This window comes from Papaver somniferum, chromosome 8, assembly GCF_003573695.1.
Source record: "Papaver somniferum cultivar HN1 chromosome 8, ASM357369v1, whole genome shotgun sequence".
NCBI lineage: Eukaryota > Viridiplantae > Streptophyta > Magnoliopsida > Ranunculales > Papaveraceae > Papaver > Papaver somniferum.
In genome coordinates this window covers 71,183,251-71,203,215 of record NC_039365.1, presented here as the reverse complement: position 1 = coordinate 71,203,215, position 19,965 = coordinate 71,183,251, and the positions used below count along the sequence as shown (strand labels likewise).

Below are 19,965 nucleotides of genomic sequence, written 5' to 3'. Positions count from 1 at the left end.
GATATAAATTGATTGATACTTGAACATTGGTCTTTGGTGCCATTCAAGTTGTTTCTCATAATAATCAGACTCACAGATTCTATTTGTTTGATTTGCTGATTACATTGAGAAACAGATTACAACTCTTGGATATATTTCTATTGATTGAGTCTGACTGTCTAGTTGATTCTCTTGGAAATTATATCGGAGTTTGTCCATACAGATTGCCTAAAAAAAATATTGGGTGTGGTTGTTAGACCCCCGCCTTTTCATTGATAATAGCAAAAAATTAAACAAAGACTTCAATACAAATTTTGAAAAATCTTCATTTGACGTATCTTCCATTCAACACATTCATGAACAGTTTCCCTTGGTTTTTGTAAATTCGCTTGTTAACTTTGAACGCGCGATTGGAGGATACTAAAATTAATTGGGGGATATAAATTACTTTCTCCAACTAATAGTGTTTGTTAAGGGGTGTTTTGGGGGCGAAAATACGAAACTACCCTTTAAAACAATAAAAGTTAAATCAAACATAAAAAATACCCTACTCCCTTTTAAGTTCGAAACATTTCTCACTCCCTTTCAAATTCTTCTCATTCTCTTCCGGCTCCTCACTTTGAATTTTTTTTTTTTTTTTTTACATTCGGTAGGGATGAAGACCATGACGGTATTGATTAAGACCGTGCCGGTACTGAGTGCCGGCATGGCTATTTAAGATGAAGACCATGCCGGTACTGAGTGCCGGCATGGTTATTTAGGATGAAGACAGTGCCGGCATGGTTATTTAGGATGAAGATCATGCCGATACTGGGTTCCTCATTACCGGCATGGTTATTTAGGATGAAGACCATGCCAATACTGAGTTCTGGCATGGTTATTCAGGATGAATACCATGCCGATACTGAGTTCCTGCATGGTTATTTAGGATGAATACCATGCCAATACTTGCTATTTCAGACAAATTTTTTCTGTATGTTTTTGTCCTCAAACCGGCATGGTTCATTTGGGAATCGACCATGCCGGCACTGAGTTTTTCAGGCGTAACAATGGCGGATTCAATGAAAAAAAATCAAATTTCAATACATTAATACCTATACATGGGTAATTGGAGTACTTGTATCTTCAGCTTGTTTACTTTCCTGGGTTGGTTCTTCACCTAAAGCTTCATGATCATAAATATCTTGATTTAATGTTGTTGCATCAACAAATTCAACGTCAATGATTTATGCTAATCATCATCAAACGAACCTATTAACTTAACTAATTATAATTAACCATTAAACATGATTAGTGAGGGGCAGATTAGGAATTGGTTAAAATATATGGATAGGGGGTGACCTTGCTTTACTATTTAAATCCCATTTTTTGTCTTTTTTCTCTGTCCCCCAATTAGTTTTAGTATCCCCAATTGCGCGTTCTTAACTTTCCATAAGAATTTTGGACAATTCTGGATTAACTTATAATTGCACTACGCTTCCCCTTTTACTATTTTAATATTTGTTTAAAAAAATTAGCACATCATATATCATATTAACAACAACTTCAAAATTGGTATAAAAAAAGTGCAATACTAGCTTTTTACTTCAATTAAGGAATTTAAAATACTAGAATAAAAATTTGAAGGGTAGAGGAGAAAACTCTAGAGAAGATCGAATTTTGGTATGAATTTAGTATTTGAAGTGGTATGTTAATTATAGGGATCAAATTATACCAGTTTGGACAGAAGATTGGGACAATTGTCTCATGTTGAGACATGACTTGGACCAACTTGCCAGTGGACTTACCCTTATTTTGTGCACCCATACACAAAATAAGTCTTAATCATCCATATCGGTGAACAACCACTAACACATGGAGAAAGAGTTCATTTTGTTGTTGAGAGAAAAAAATTTAGTCGTTTTAAAAACTTACTTGGGAATGCTGAGTCATTTTAAAGAATTTATTTTTTTTATTTTATTTTTGAAAAGGAAGGATATATATTAAATAGGAAAACGAGTATTTACAAGTTATATACAAGAGTCATAGGACCACTTAAACAAGACACAAGAGATATACAAACTCATAATATCCTCCCAATGGTTAATAATATGATTCATCGAATAATTCTTGAAAATATCTGAAGTAAGCTCTATAGACAAATCCAGAGTTTTACATCATGCTCAAGCTCATCCTCAGACTTTGGTCTTCCACCGTGAATCCTTCTATTGCGTTCATTCCACAGCTCCCAACATATAGCAAAAGGCATAAGATGCCAAACCAACCTAGTCCTGTTAGAACATCTGTGAATCCTCTAGCTTTTCATTAACTCTTTGAAATAGAAAGGCATTACCCAAGCCAGCTGCATAGAAGAAATAAAGTACTCCCACAGATGAGAAGCCCAGCTGCAGTGGATGAAGAGATGTTCTAAAGTCTTTTCTGTTGTATTACAAAAAAGACACAAATTTGATTGAAGCGCAACTCTCCTGTGCTGCAGCATCATCCTCATTGGAAAAGAATACTAAAGAGAAGCCCAAAATATGAAGAGAACTTTAGGAGGAACAAACATTTTGGATAAAATATGATACCCATCCCAATCTGGCTCAGAGATTATTTTTTTTGACATGCGAAACCCGTACTCAGGCCTATACCCGAACCCATCCAGCTGGACTGGCCCCACTGCCAGACCCAACACTGCCAAACTCACTATACAACTAATCTATTACAAACCTTTATGGTGGGGATTGAACCCATGACTTCCTACTTACTGGAGTTGATGGGATACCGCTGAGCTATGCTCTTAGCACCGCGTCGGGCTCAGAGTCAGTTAACTTAGTATATAAGTTTTTAGAAGAAAAATCACCTTCCAAAACATCATCTTCCCCTTGAATAAGAATCACGTTCCGTATGTCATACTTCAACCCCAAGAATTCAATCCTTTCTGCTGGATCTGACTCTCTCGAAAACTGGAAGTTCCAACCATCTTCAAACATCATAGCAATCGTATGAAATTTTTGCTTACTTAACTTATACAATCTTGAATAATTCTCCTTAAAGGACTTGTTCTCGTTCCACCAGTCATGCCAAAAACATAATGACTAACCGTTTTTAATCTTTACAGTCGCAGCACCAAAGAATACATCCTTAGTTTTTAAGATATCAAACCACATGCTTTTCCCAACAGAGTCATTCACTTGTCTTGGCAGTAAACCCTCCTCCTTTTCCTTAGTTTTTCGCAAACTATACGCCTCTATAGTGTTGTTTTCTCCTTGCAATACCTCCCAAGCCATTTAGCTAACAACGACTTGTTAACCAATCTCAAGTTTTTGATGCCTAACCCACCTTTCCTATTAGATTTACATACGCCTTTCCAAGAAACCCAACTCATCTTCTTGCTACCCGCATCTTCTTCCCCACAGAAATCTCCTCATTATTGTGTTTAATCTCTTCTCCACCGACACCGGAAGAAAATGCAGAGATATAAAATAAACTGTCAGACTCTCCAGCGAACTTCTAATCAGAACCACTCTACCATCCTTATTCAGAAATCTTCTCTTCCTAGGATCTAGCTTCTTTTGCATCCTTTGTATTATAATTTCTCAGATTACAATACTTCTTCTACCTGCTTCTATAGGCATACCTAAGTAAGTAACTGGTAGAAACTCCGTCTTACATCCTATTTCCAAATCCTCAACTAACTCACCTTCACCAACACATATCATTGAGCTTTTTTCTAAATTTAACTTAAGACCAGTGAGAACCTCAAACATAAAAAGAAAAATAAGCAGCCTTCTAACCTCCACCCTAGAAGCATTCAAAAAGATGATAGTATCATCAACAAACTGCAAGTGAGACACAACAGTGCCTCCCTTCACCACCTGAAATCCACTAATTCTATTTTGAGAAACAACATCATTAACAAGAAGAGAAAGAACCTCTATCAGCAGCAAAAAAAAAGAAAAGGTGACAAAGGATCACCTTGTCTAATACCTTTTGAAGGTTTAATCATATTTGCAGCTTCACCATTAACCAGGATAGATAATTGGGAAGCAGTGACACACCATTTTATCCATTGAATCCACTTTCTGCGAAAAACATTCTTTTCCAAAATAGAAAAAAGAGAAGGCCAACTTACGTTATCAAAATCTTTCTGCATATCAATCTTATATATGATTCCAGGCTTCTTTTGTCTCAGTATACTATCGACGCACTCATTGGCAATTGGGATGCCATCAAGAATCTGTCTATCCTTCACAAAATCCCCTTGAGCATTAGAAATCAAACCAGGCATCACCACATTAAGTTTTTCTGCAAGCAACTTAGATAGAATCTTATAGAAACTGCTTTAAGGGCCTAAAATCTCTAACGGTAACTGAGTCTTCTTTTTTTGGTATAAGTTTAAAGAAAGACACATTCACTCTCCAATCCACTTTGCCTTTACAGAATAATTCATTAATAGCATCCATGACATCTACCTTCAAAATTCCCCAGCAAACTTTATAGAACTCCAAATTATACCCATCTGGTCCAGGAGCTTTATTAGTTCCACACATCTCAATTTCCTAAAACACCTCCTCTTCATCAAATGCATTTTCAAGCCAATCTTGTTGAGTATTATCAATCTTCTTGAATTCCATATTATGAAAAAAGGGAGACACTGAAGATCTGGCAGTGAAAATATCCTCATAATAATGATGAATCTCCCTTTTTATAACTTCCTGGTTGAAAACATCCACACCATCCACCTCCAATTTAGTAATACAGTTCCTCCTCCTCTTACCATTAGCAATTGTATGAAAATACTGAGTGTTCTTGTCTCAATCTTTAAAACCTTTTACCTTAGCTCTTTGATAATCCATCCTATCCCTTGTGACCTTCACCTCAAAAGCGACTTCAATAAAACTTTCTTACCGTTGAGAAGTAGACAAAGCAGAACTCTCTTCAGCAATGTTCAACGAATTAATTTTCTCAGTTAAATCCTCCTCTTTCTTCTTAACACTCCCAAAAGTTTCCTTGCTCCAGGTCTTAATGAAGTATTTTAAGTTTTGCAGCTTTCTAAAAAGGACATAACCAGGAGCACCAAGGAAAACCAAAGAATTCCACTAGATTTCTACCAATTTAATAAAGTCAGGATGATCTAACCAATGGTTCTCAATTCAAAAAGTGGAGTTATTCCTAATATTAGGGGATAAATCCAAAAATAAGGAATTGTGATCTGAAATACTTCTCACTAAGGCAGTTTGACTGGCATCTCTGAATTTAGCATCAAAGGAAGTGCAAACTAAACATCTGTCCAGAATGCATAAAAAGGGATCATCATGTTTATTGCTCCAAGTGAAAGAACTTCCATTTAAAGGAAGGTCAATCATCTCCTGATCTGAAATAAAGTTATTGAGAAAGTTCATATTCCTCGTATCACCTTCAGGTTTATTCCTTTCTGCATCACTTCTAACTGAATTTACATCACCCACAAAACACCAAGCTTCATTGGACCAAGATCTAATCTCTGCCAAATCATTTCAGAATAATTCTCTCAAGTTAAAGCCACAAGGAGAATAAACATATATTAGTTAAGATGAATATAAAACTATTGCTTCTAAATCTAAATAGACATGAGATTGAGTCAACTCCCATTTTCTTATCCAACAACTCTAGGATTGCATTATCCTATATTGTAATTAAGCCTCCATTGTTACCAACAGAACCTTGAGATGAGATAAACTCCATCCCAAAGTCAGCATCATACCACAACTGTCTAACAAACCAGAAAGAAAAAGAAGTCAAAAAGAAGTCATAGGCATTTAACCCTCGAATATTCCAAGAGATGATCTTAGTTCCCATCAGACACATTATCCTCTCTTGAATTGACTTCCTTTGTCTCCTCCTCCACTTTTGAGTTATTTGAGTCATATGAATCGCAACTATCCTGGGCTTTCCTTCCATCAGCAATGGCCTTATACCTATCTCTATATTTTAATAACATTTCATCAATGACCTCTTTGGCTTGCTTCTCATCCTTAGAAGTAATACCTCCCAGTATTGAGCATAATTCAAAAACCAATTTTGATGTAGAAAATATAACTTTATTAGAGTCTATATTAGTGCCTTGAATTTCCCCAAGATTTATCACAATTTGATCCTCTACCACACTAATGAGTTCAACTGGAGCAGCTGAGTTTATTTGCAGAGGAATCGTGTCTTGTGCAACATCATGAGAAGCCGCATTCACCCTATAAACCACCTTACTTTCATGCAAAACCAACTGTAGGTCGTCAGGATATTCTGAGGAAGAAAAACTTCTGGCTGCATGATTGTCAAAATCAGATTCATTAACCACGAGAATAGAAGGAACTTCACCTACACATCCGCCATTCCCATAAGCTAATAAACACTGACCTGTTGAATCTAAAGTTATGCTAGGAATATTGGGAACTACAACTTCACATCTAAACTTGCTAGACATTCCAAGAGACTCAGCTGCCATAAGACTGTCAATTAACTCCAATATGTTAGATATGGGAACATTATCTTCCTTCCATCATCACCCAAAACTTGGAATTTATTGACAGTTAGGACTGCAACCCTGTTGAGAGAACAATTTACTCCTCCACCATTATTCTCAGAGCCATAGTTAACAAATCCCCTCCCAGTAGCCTGAATGAATCCACCATCAATCAAAGCTCTGTAACTAGAAGAAAAAGAACCACCCTCCTGGTCATTACATCTAGGAATGGTATTATCAACAAGGAGGGAGTTGTGTACGGAATTTGCTTGCTTGTTCCCCAAGGTTAGTGCATCCATACCTCGACTCACCCGATTTGACTCACCATTTTCTGATTCCGAAACTGACACCGGATAAACTCCCAAAATAGTAGGAGATAATATTTTTTAATTTGAAACTTTCCTCCTTTTATAAAACTCATTCATCAGTATAATATAATCCTCCATCGGTTCCTTCTTTTTAGGATCAAATCGGAAATCCCATTCAATTGAAGCCGCATACTTTTGGTCTTCATCTTCCACCATGAGAATCGCCCGAATCATAGAAAAATCTCATTTGATAGAGATTCTGAAAAAGTTGTGATTCGCCAACTTTAATGTGCTTGTAGCAATCTCAATAAGACCACCTAATGAATCACCAATGGACTTAAGCAACTTAGAGCTCCAGAATATGTGTGGAAGTCCTCGAAATTTTAACCATTTCCCATATTTTGCCAAAGATTTTAAAGGAATAATATGGTCTTTATCAGGAACAGGATTTGAGTTTGTATTTGTTAGACCAATGCTCGGTTAAACTCGCCAAGCGTTGGTATGTCAAGTTTGGTTGTCATATTTTAGTGAATCAAAACTCATGTTAAGAGTCGTTTGATTATGTACTAGAGTCAACTTCGTAGAGGTTAGCTTGAAAGTATTAGGATATGAGACATTACAAGTATTGCGAAGACTTGAAGATGTGAACAAGCAAGGAGCTACAACGATAACAATCATCCGTCCACTTGAGGTTAGTGATATTTGACTTGAACAGTTTCATTCTCTATCGCATCTTTCAAGTCGTGCATATTGAAAACATAACTGCGAAGCATATTTGAACTCTATATAGACATAGTATTAAGGAATACAATACGAGGTTTATTGCTTAACCATTAAACTTTGCAGATAAGACATCGCCATAATCATTTGAATGCTATTGTGATTATGTATGGGTATGAGGTGAGGATTTCATCCTAGGGAACAATGTTTTACATGTGTTCTAAGGAAGTTAGTTCATAAACTTGTTTGTGAACCGAAAAGGAAATTTCCAGGTGTTATTGGTTTTGTTATTCATTGCATATCTTATGAACAACCAATATGTGTGATTGAGTATAACCGCTCACAACTTGTTTGTGTTCTTGGTAGAACTATTCACAAAGGCCTGACTTATGTATTGGTATGAATTTTATTAGTGAAACCGATCTTAAGTAATCACCTGAGATGGTATGATCGGGTTTGTGTTATGTCTGACCAATTTTGGGAAAGGGGAACCGATCCTAATAAGAGGTGCAGTACATCACAAAGGGGAACCGATCCTTGTATGAGGTGCAGCAAGGTTTATAGCAGAAAGTGGAACCGATCCTATGGACATGTGCAACACATATAAATTAGATACCATATATAACTGGGGAACCGATCCTAGTACCTAGTCAACCGAATTTTTGGAAATCTAGTGTGACTATGCAAAATACTCACATTGAGGTAGAACCGAAACTTGTTTTGGTAGAACCGTTAAACCCATGATTATGATTGAATGTTTGTTTGATCAATCACATAGATCTTGAAAGTCAGATGAACCAATTCTAAACTTGTTTGGAAGTGTGGCAAATCGGTTTCAACGTTGTAAGGGTGAAAGAGAACTTATAAAGTAAGGATGTCGACATACTTTGAACACGTGTTGTGAATGTTTATTTCTTTAATTGTTCAAAGTTATTCCTTAATAGCTAAAGGAAGAAAACCCCAGGATCGGAACATAAGTAAGTTAAGAATATTTTAATTAAGGTTATTAATTTCATTTTGTAGGGAAATACAAGAATTAGTAATGTGCATTTACTAATTAGATTTTTCGAGAGATTTCGATCATTATTTTTGGACAGAGCATTTCCAGGAATTATGGAAACCGAATTTGTGCTTTAATGAATATCTTGAGAATATTTTCGGTTTTGGAAATTCCTTGGTGTCCAAACTTCCTTGTCTATAAATACTTGAAGTTTTCCTTTCAAGCAAACTAATCATTCGTAAAAACAGAATTCCTCTTTTGTTGTTGTTACTGGTGTAGTCGCCTATTCGGAGAGGAGAGTAACCTAATTAAGCGAAATCTCTTACGGCCGCTCAGTTTAAAGTCTTCTTTGGGATTGAGAATCTCTAGCGTGTACCGTTGGTGGGAAACTAGGTAATTGCGGTTTATCTTTTATTTTCGATTGATTTGATTGATTAACGGTGGTTTAAATATGATTGCACCTAGTTTGTTTATGCCTGAGGATCTTCTCTTCTGATATAAGATTTTCTCAAACTAGTTCAGAGTTTCGACAGGGAACTTTAGACTGTTGTTAGTTATAAAGACGATCTTGTGATAATCCATTGTTAACAGACTCTGTTCTGTGCGTGATTGATCACAAGAGATTCAAGTGATTGTGTGTACGTTTTTATTGAAGATTTAAGAAGATTTGAAGACAAAGAAGATATTGTAGATCTGACTTGGGTTTATAATCTTTGGTGTGCACAATACTTGTTTTGGTAAAAGAGGATCCAATTAATAATCGGTTTATCCTTGTGGTAGATTGGATTGATTAATTGAGTAGATCGGCATCAACACAATTCTTTGGATTAAGAGTGTTGTTGGCTTAATCTCAAACGATTACTTCGGCAATTGAACATAAGATAGATCTAAGGACCTGACGAAGGAGTTTATGTTAAGATAAACGGAAGAGCCTTTGTCCGACTCATATCACTTGGTTGAATAGAGGTTAAAACCAAACAGGTTTTTTGTTCCTTTACTTTTTGGAATACGAACCAAAGGAATTGTTCCAAGTACGTGACTTATTTATAAGTTGGAGGCGTGGGAATACAGACGGAACTAGGTGAACTATAGGTTTAGTTACTTGGTCTCAACTATACGAAGTTAGGTGTAATTTTGTGTATCGGCTTAATCCCGAGAGTATTCAATTCTGGACAAGGTCCCGGGGGTTTTCTGCATTTGCGGTTTTATCGTTAACAAAATCTTGTTGTGTCATTTACTTTATATTTCTGCATTATAATTGTTTTATTATAATTAAAGTAAATTACACAAACGTTAATTCTCATTTACTTGATAAGCAATCCTATTTTGTTTGGTTAAGTCCGAACCTTGGATCAAGTAAACATACTTTGTTTTTGCATTGTTTCGATCTCGTATCCATAGATAATCACATGAAGTGTGAACCGATTAGTTGTATTGTCTCGACTCAGTCCATAGATAATCACTTTCGGAGAAAGGACTTATAGGTAGGAAAAGTTTTAGCTTGTGGTATATTTGGGTACCCTCGCCTTTTCAATTGGTATCATAGAAGGCAAACACGAAAAGATCTAACAATCTGTGTTTGGTGTGATCCAACCTATAAGAATGAACTCGAGTTCTCATGAATCGACTTTTATTAACGTATGGCCAAGATTTGACGGAACAAACTATCTATGGTGGAAATCTTCTATGAGATATTTTCTTCAATCAAGAGACTTTAATACTTAGCTATTAGTCGTCGATGGTTATATTCTTCCAAAGATAGAAAATTCGGAAATTGAGTTTAAACTCTTAGTAGATTTTTCGAACGAAGAAAAGGCACTTGCAAAGCAGAATTCAGATGTTTTGAATGCTATTATTCATGCTATAAGTCGTGATTTACAACATCATGTGTCAACATGTCAAACTTCGAAAGAAGCTTGGGATAATCTTCAGATCGTATTCGAAGGAAATTTATCAGAGAAAGAAGCTAGACTTCAAACTCTCACTTCCGATTGGGAAACCCTTCGAATGGATTACAACGACACTTTTGAAGAGTTTCATATTAAACTCTCTGAGATAATCAATGCTTCTTTCTCGTTAGGAAAGACTATTTCTGAAAAAGATATAATATACAAAATTCTCAGATCGTTGCCATCTAGATACGACTATAAGAAGCATGAAATCATAGAAGCAAAAGATCTTTCAACTCTCTCACGAGGCACACTCGTTGTTAAGTTAAAGATCTTTGATCATGAATCACAGTCTATTCAAGGTAAAGGAATTGCATTTAAAGCTGCAAGAATTCCGAAAGATCCAATGGAAAGGAATAGACAGATCGATGATTCGGATGAACGGATTGCAGAAAACTCTAATGATGAAATTGAACAATCATTATCATTTATTATTATACAGTTTCGACATATCTTAAAGAAGTGAAATAAGATATTCATTAAAGATACTCATCGATCATCTCGCCCACATGATCGAGTTCCTGTCAAAAAGGATCATGAAGATGATGATGAATATCAGCTGCAGTGCTTCAAGTGTAAAGGGTTTGGTCATATTGCTAAAGACTGTCCCAATCTTAAGAAATACACTGGAAGGAAGGCGTTGGCTGTAACTCTAGATGAGACCTCTGATTCATACGATTCTGAATAAGAGGAAACAACTAATATTGCATTAGTTGTCAATCTTATTTCTTCCTCCTTCATTAGTGATTTACCCATTTTAAAAATGGACATGTCTTCCGATGTTATAAAATCATCTAATGGAAAAAGGAAAAATAAGACAAGATGCAAAAACTGTCTTGAAAAACAGAATTGCTAAAAGTTGCATATGCAATTCTAGTCAATCTCAAGATACTTCGTTAGTTCGGGGTAACAAAAGGATATCTTTTCATACTATACTAGATCAGGAACACTCTGGTTGTTCAAAATTCTATAATGAGATAAAATCTCATACTAATACCACTTGATCGGTATTAGAATTCTTTCCTCACCACGTGTGCCAAATCTTTGAGTGAGGAAGAAGAAAAATCAAGGCACTGTTGTGTAAATTATGGAAATAACATCTAGTATTTGAAGATATTTGATATATTCATATTTTTAGAATGTTATATTTTCGGTAGTATGAAAAATATAAAAAGATTCTTCTCATACTTTGATCATTCCTTGTCTGAACTATGGGTCTGGATCAAATAGTTTCTCTGGGGAAGTTTCAAGATCAGAAAGATCATCTTAAGTCTAAGTGTGGATTGTCTCTTGATATTAAGGGTAAAATCAGAAAGGGAGATTGGCTTAGCAAGAAGGAAAGAGAGAATACCCTGAAGAAAGATCAGTGTATTGAAGCATTGACAATTTTTGTGTTCAATCTAAGACAGAATTACATGCTCTTGCAGAATCCTTCACAAAAATTTCTCATCTGCGTTCTGGTCAAGCAACAAGGTTTTCTACTTGAAGAAATTCAAAAGCTAAAGAGTAGTAATCCACCTTCATTCAGCTCTGACATGAAGGACTAGGTTGCAAGAATAATAAACATCAATTTTTGGTTTCTTTCATTGATTGTATTGATCTATTATGAATAAAATTATTTGACTGGTAATTTTTATTGTGATAGTTTTTGGTTTACATAGCATGTGCTTGAATGCTTTTATCTTATTGCTATGTATGTTTATGGGATGTTTGATTTCGGTTTTACTACCTTAATATTCGATCTCATATATTGTGAACCCTTGTGGTTTGGGTGACTTTTTGATTTAGCAGGATTAAGTTCTAGCCAATGTTGGTAGGCTTTGTCAAATAATCATGAGGGGTTCTGGTAGAAACAATATGCGAAAAAGTCACAATATGTTGAATCGGTTTTGGTTTAGCATAAAAGCATACGTGTTTCGACGGTTTTCAACTTTTGCTTGCAATTGTTAAAACCGATTTTCAACCTTTCTCTGGTAAAGGTTGGTTGTTGTTATTCTTTTGTTTATGCATAAGGATGACAACATGATGATATTTCGATATCAATTCTCCCCGGACGAAGATGCAAACATATTGGAGAAGTGGATGCGAAATTTGAGGTAACAATCTTGTTAGTTAATTGTTTTCCTGTTTAAGAAAAGCCTGAGTTTATATAATATATATTTATTGCTTTTGCTTAACAAAATTTTGGTACAATTGATGTTTATTCCATGATGTGTGTGTGGATATGTGTAATTCAAATGGTTCCGGTTTAAAAAAACCATTGTTATCTTACTTTATTGTGTGATATCAATTGTTTAGGCTTACAAAATTTCGGTACAATTGATGTTGTGTGTGATTCAATTGGTTCCGGTTAAGAAAAACTATTTTTATCTTGCGTTTGTATGGTATCAATTGTTTAGGCTTACAAAATTTTGGTGCAATTGCGGTGCTTTTAATGTCTATGTTGTTTCAATTGCTTCCGATTGAGGTGAATAATTATGCAAGTTGATTTATGTTAGTTTGTATGAATTATTTATGGCTTAACGAAATAAAAGGTGTACGTGATGAGTTGTTTAGTCCAATTCGATTCCGGATAAGAGAAACTAAGTTAGTTTTGATCTTAGTTAGACTTATCGAAGTGAGGTTTTTGTTATTCAAGTCTAATCTAATGCCTTAACAAGAAATGCTAGTTAACTAACCTAGTACTTGTCTTGTTTAAAATTGAAAGGTCTAAGTTTATGGATAATTAGAACCTGATGAGAAAAATAGAGTTATCTTTATTTTGGTCTTATCGAATTAAGCGGTTGTTTTTGAACAATCGGTTTAGCAAAGGGACTAAGGTTTTTAGTTGATTTGTGTTTTGCTAAACTAAAGTGGAAAAATTGTTTCGGACAAATTTTTTCCTTGGTAACATATCAAAATAAAACTACTTATAGTTTCGGTTTTGATATTGGTTATCAGAACATGATGTGTGGAACCCTCGTGCCTAACTCTACAGGTTGCAAGTCTATTGAGATTTGTAAGATTCTTTTCGTGTTGACCTTTATTTTTTTCGTTTCTTTGTCACTTTTGTGACAAAAAGGGGGAGAAATATATGGAGTAAACAGGTGATACTGGCATTGATTTTATATTGATTGGTATCACTAAGGAAAAAAACAGTGGTGCTTGAATGTTTATCTAACGAAAGAGTGAAAGCACAGACTAAGGGGGAGTAACATGTCATATGATTTGGTATAACAAAGACGTGCGGATTGAATATCTACCTATCTTCCTTAGGGGGAGTAATAGCTTTGTTATTATAATGTCAACAGCGACATTTTCAAGGATTGAAATGTAAGCAGTTTTACTGTGTTGTTGGATTCGGGAATCAAGCGTATGTGTAATGAATTCTTGTAATTTGTTTATCCATATGATGTAAGAGTTTTTTCACTAAAATTGACAAAGGGGGAGATTGTTAGAGCATTGCTCGGTTGAACCCACCAAGCGTTGGTATGTCAAGTTTGGTTGTCATATTTTAGTGAATCAAAACTCATGTTAAGAGTCGTTTGATTATGTACTAGAGTCAACTTCGTATAGGTTAGCTTGAAAGTATTAGGATACGAGACATTACAAGTATTGCGAAGACTTGAAGATGTGAAGAAGCAAGGACATGCAACGACAACAATCATCCTTCCACTTGAGGTTAGTGATATTTGACTTGAACTGTTTCATTCCCTAACGTATCTTTCAAGTCGTGCATATTGAAAACATAACTGGGAAGCATATTTGAACTCTAGATAAACATAGTATTAAGGAATACAATACGAGGTTTATTGTTTAACCATTAAACTTTGTAGATAAGACATCGCCATAATCATTTGAATGCTATTGTGATTATGTATGGGTATGAGGTGAGGATTTCATCCTAGGGAACAATGTTTCACATGTATTCTAAGGAAGTAAGTTCATAAACTTGTTTGTGAACCGAAAAGGAAATTGCCAGGTGTTATTGGCTTTGTTATTCATTGCATATCTTATGAACAACCAATATGTGTGATTGAGTATAAACGCTCACAACTTGTTTGTGTTCTTGGTGGAACTATTCACAAAGGCCTGACTTATGTATTGGTATGACTTTTATTAGTGAACCCGATCTTAAGTAATCACCTGAGATGGTATGATCGGGTTTGTGTTATGTCTGACCAAATTTAGGAAAGGGGAACCGATCTTAGTAAGAGGTGCAATACATCACAAAGGGGAACCGATCCTTGTATGAGGTGCAACAAGGTTTATAGCAGAAAGGGGAACCGATCCTATGGACATGTGCAACACGTTTTTAGGAAAAGGGGAACCGATCCTATGGACATGTGCAACACATATAAGTTAGATACCATATATATGTAGGGAACCGATCCTAATACCTAGTCAACCGAATTTTTGGAAGCTAGTGTGACTATGCACAGTACTCACATGGAGGCAGAACTGAAACTTATTTTGGTAGAACCGTTAAACCCATGATTGTGATTGAGTGTGTGTTTGATCAATCACATAGTTCTTGAAAGTCAGATGAACCAATTCTAAACTTGTTTGGAAGTGTGGAAAATCGGTTTCAAGGTTGAAATTGTGAAAGAGAACTTACAAAGTAAGGATGTCGACATACTTTGAACACGTGCTGTGAATGTTTATTTCTTTAATTGTTCAAAGTTATTCCTTAACGTGCTGGACAGAGCACTTCCAGGAATTATGGAAACCGAATTTGTGCTTTAATGAATATCTTGAGAATATTTTCGGTTTTGGAAATTCCTTGGTATCCAAACTTCCTTGTTTATAAATACTTGAAGTTTTCCTTTCTAGCAAACTAATCCTTCGTAACAACAAACTTCCTCTTTTGTTGTTGTTACTGGTGTAGCCGCCTATTCGGAGAGGAGAGTAACCTAATTAGGCGAAATCTCTTACGGCCGCTCAGTTTAAAGTCTTCTTTGGGATTGAGAAGCTCTAGCGTGTACCGCTGGTGGGAAACTAGATAATTGCGGTTTATCTTTTGTTTTCAATTGATTTGATTGATTAACGGTGGTTGAAATCTGATTGCACCTGGTTTGTTTATGCTTGAGGATCTTCTCTTCTGATATAAGATTTAATCAAACTAGTTCAGAGTTTCGACAGGTATCTTTAGACTGTTGTTAGTTCTAAAGACGATCTTGTGATAATCCATTGTTAACAGAATATGTTCTGTGCGTGATTGATCACAAGAGATTCAAGTGATTGTGTGTAGGTTTTTATTGAAGATTTGAGAAGATTTGAAGACAAAGAAGATATTGAATATCTGACTTGGGTTTATAATCTTTGGTGTGCACAATACTTGTTTTGGTAAAAGAGGATCCAATTAATAATCGGTTTATCCTTGTGGTAGATTCGATTGATTAATTGAGTAGATCGGCATCAACACAATTCTTTGGATTAAGAGTGTTGTTGGCTTAATATTAAACGATTACTTCGGTAATTGAGCATAAGATAGATATAAGAACCTGACGAAGGAGTTTATGTTAAGATAAACGTAAGAGCCTTTTTTCGACTCATATCACTTGGTTGAATAGAGTTGATACCAAACAGATTTATTGTTCCTTTACTATTTGGAATACGAACCAAAGGAATTGTTCCAAGTACGAGACTTATTTATAAGTTGGAGGCGTGGGAATACAGACGGAACTAGGTGAACTATAGGTTTAGTTGCTTGGTCTCAACTATACAAAGATAGGTGTAATTTTGTGTAGCGGCTTAATCCTGAGAGTATTCAATTCTGGACAAGGTCCCGGGGTTTTTGCTGCATTTGCGGTTTCCTCGTTAACAAAATCTTGCTATGTCATTTACTTTATATTTCCGCATTATAATTGTTTTATTATAATTAAAGTAAGTTACACAAACGTTAATTCTTATTTACTTGATAAGCATTCCTATTGTGTTTGGTTGAGTCTAAACCTTTGTATCAAGTAAACATACTTCGTTTTTACATTGCCTCGATCTCGTATCCATAGACGATCACACGAAGTGTGTAACGATTAGTTGTATTGTCTCGACTCAGTCCATAGACAATCACTTTCGGAGAAAGGACTTATAGGTAGGAAAAGTTTTAGCTTGTGGTATATTTGGGTACCCTCGCCTTTTCAGTATTTATCACCTTCCTCACATTGGGGTCCTCCCTTCTATATTGAGTGATGTGAACAGCTACATTATCCACAAAAATCTTTTGAGACCACCACAGGTCGAGCCAAAGATCCTTCTCCCAGACAATCTTAGCATTCTGCTCATCAATAATCTCTAAATCAATAAATGAATCCCATTGCATCTGATTTCTCACCTCCCTATCAATCCTCTGCCATCTTACAAATCTATCGACCTTAACGTATCCTTCATAGACATGATGTTTGCATGAGGGTTTTGACAATAACTGTGCAAAATCAGAACTGACAGGCAACTTCTGTACTGGCCTATTGATTATATTATTGTTCTTCAGTAGTCTTTGAATCTCCTTACAAAGAATCCCCCAGTAATAGCATCTATCCCCACAGGGTATGTATAAAGCATAATACCTGTTATCATCTCCTCTTCTAACTCTATAAATTCGAAAATATCTTCCTGCTTCATTCTCCCTTACCTCACACAGAAATGAAGCTTCTCCTTCTCTTCTTGGTCATCTTCTCTTCTGACAATCAATGTATCTTTCCTCCTTCAATACCTATGTCAACCAGTTTGCAACATCATCCGAGAAAATAATCCAAGAGCTAAATCCTCCCATCTTCCTATCCTCCCATCTCACTCCCTGGGTTTCCATTGAAACATGAAAAAAATTCCTCTCTAGATAGAGCGTTTTTTTCGCTCCTTCTTTCTCCCATCTTTTTGGAATATTGATTGTTGGTTAGAATTAACGTTACTTCTTCGTTTTCCTCGCACATTACGAGCATTTTATTTGAAAACAAACCAAGCTTTTCTTTTTCCTCGTTTAATTGGGGGCCATCAAAATTAAATGGGTATATCAGAAATTTATACCCACTCCAAAAATGATAGGGGGTGCCAAAAGATAGTGGAAATACTATTTCACCATTTACTAATAATAAAACCTAAAATCCTATTAACCCTTAACTCATTATATCCTAATTCATTTTTATTCCAAACACAAAATCAGACCCCCCTCTTCTCTCTTCTCTAACCCAACGACACTTTGGGTAAAAAAAAATCTTCATCTCAGTTGTTCATCGTAATCACCGATTCGAAAACTTTAATCGATGATTAACTTATTCTACAAGCATGTCTCGTACGAAAGAGTAGCATCAAAAGGTTGAGAATCCTAATATCATAAAGAAACTCAACGAAAAATTTTATGCGAGAAGCAAGCAAAAATAAAATCGGGAAGAATTGGAAGAAGTTATGACCCCAATTAGAAAGTAAGTGAACTAAAACCCACTTTCGTATTTGTTTGTGTTTTCTATGGTGTGTTAGTTGTAAAATTAGGTTTGTAACCGTAAGATCATCACCTTCGAAATCACAATACCATGACGGCTTTTCATATGCATGTTGAGTCTATGAAAAGTCAACATCTTATATGTTTTATATGATAACGACTCTCTATCTGTATGTTTCTGAAAATTTTGACCTGGGTTAGAGTTGCTAGTGTATTATAGAGAAAGATGATGACTCACAGTTTGTAGGGGTGACGAATCAATTATAAAAAATGATGTCTCTTTATGATTAAAAACTAGCTCTTTGTCCCAAAATTTGAAAGGGTCGTCATAATATTTCTGTTGGATCGTTATTACGTATTAGAGTGTCATCTCAAACCTCTTAAAATTGCATTTGTTGTTTTGAACCAACACGCACATCTTTTATTTTTCCTTGGAGATAACCCATTCCATGGCCTCATCCTTGCTTTCCCGTATCCACATTGAGCAAATTACAAATTCATGAGAACATTAATCAAACAATTTGAGAAATTATAGCGACTCAAAAGATGGGTAACATACTAATTCAGTCATATAGTGGTGGGAGGTATCTGAGACCATTGTAGAGACACATTCAGGTTTAGAGATGATTTCTTCTAATAACTACAAAAAATCAAATATAAGATCACATAGACACACATATTGAAAATTGTCGTCAGAGTATAAGTAGTCGACCATGACAGCCCTTTTGGTATTTCGGGTTTGTGTTATTTAGATATATGAGTCGTTAGGGCTTGATTCATCAGAGTGACAACTTCATTTACCTGAAATCTCATGTCATTTTTCAGTCCAAAGAGTCGTCAATGTGTATTTTAGCAGAAGGACGTCCCTTTGTAGAGGCAATGCCGATACTATATGTAGATTGACGACCCATCACCCCAAAATAACCACTCATCTATCCAATTTTCCATCAGAATTGTCATGGATCTGAGAAAAACCAAAATGACAACTGTCTTTAAGATTAAAGGGTCGTTATGGTTTACGTATCGGACATGACGACCCTATAAGCAGTTTTTGCAGATTTTTAATTAGAAAAATTAATGCTTAACTCAAAGTTTTTTTCTTTGAAAAATTAAAAAAAAACACTAGTCGTTGGGCCATTAAAAACTATAAAAGGATACCCATCCTTTTCAAACTTTCGAACTCATTCTCCCGTCACTTGCGAACTCATTCACCCATCACTTTCAAACACCAAAAATGGCTACTCCATTTAATAACGATGAAGATGTCCTTATTATTAGAGCGTGGATTACGGTGACGAAGCACGACTATAATAGAGAGCGTATACACATCTTAACGACAATATCCATGATATGTATCTTAACATGGATTAAACATCTGATGCTTGATGGAACCGTTTACATACGATTTTTGAGGCATTAGACGGAAATATCCATAAGAGGACGCTCCAACTCATGAAAAATAGATTCAAGAATGTATTTAAAGAATGTGAAGTACTGAAAGATGAAATGAAATCCGTAACGGATCCTAATCCCACTGCAAATGGGTCGATTAAAGTATTATGTCAATCAATAATCCGTTCATCAAAAGTAGTGTTTTTTTTTGTTCTTTTTATGAACGGTGCTAACTTATAACTGATTTATTTTTCCAGTGGCGGACGGCTATCAACATATATGAAACTAAGTATGGCAAAACTTTTTGGCAGGAGGATTATTATCGCATCTCGGAAGAAAGTAACTATCCATTCAAAGCATATGCTGAGGTTTTATTTTATTTGTTTTCCTTCGATGATATTCAATGGTATATATACATGCCTTTTCGATTCAATGAAATGATTTTACGAATTCAACAATTAATCCTCCTCAATTAGAAATCGTTTGGGTATATAGATATTGATAATGACGAATCTCCAACTGTTATTTCCGGAGAGAGCCTTTATACCAAAGTCGTCTTAACACAAACATATTACGACAACGACTCTACTTAGTCAATCTATATAAGGGTCGCCATTTCAATATTATACAGTATAACAACTCTAGAAGCATATTTATTGCAAATTTTGAATTCCACCAATATGGTTGAGTCACCAAACGGTTTTTTTCTCTTTCAAAAACCT

At 35.4% G+C, this 19,965-nt stretch overlaps 1 protein-coding gene across 1 annotated transcript; it reads right to left on the bottom strand.

Moving 5' to 3' along the window:
• Positions 1-3,557: 3,557 nt before the first annotated feature.
• On the bottom strand, positions 3,558-4,511 carry LOC113305658. The gene is made up of 3 exons (XM_026554676.1): positions 4,394-4,511; positions 3,949-4,266; positions 3,558-3,895 (listed from the first exon to the last, which is right to left on the bottom strand). Exons 1-3 carry the CDS (start codon positions 4,509-4,511, stop codon positions 3,558-3,560), a joined length of 774 nt encoding a protein of 257 aa, XP_026410461.1.
• Between the last annotated feature and the right edge of the window lie 15,454 nt (positions 4,512-19,965).

Bases quoted from the DNA above. Each gene is read 5' to 3' on its own strand.
- LOC113305658 (XM_026554676.1), bottom strand. From the start codon at position 4,511: ATGTGTGGAACTAATAAAGCTCCTGGACCAGATGGGTATAATTTGGAG. The intron at 4,267-4,393 runs GCAAAGTGGATT...AGTTGCTTGCAG, and splicing joins TAATGAATTATTCTGTAAAG to AAAAACTTAATGTGGTGATG. The intron at 3,896-3,948 runs GTATTAGACAAG...TGCTGCTGATAG, and splicing joins TATGATTAAACCTTCAAAAG to AGGTTCTTTCTCTTCTTGTT.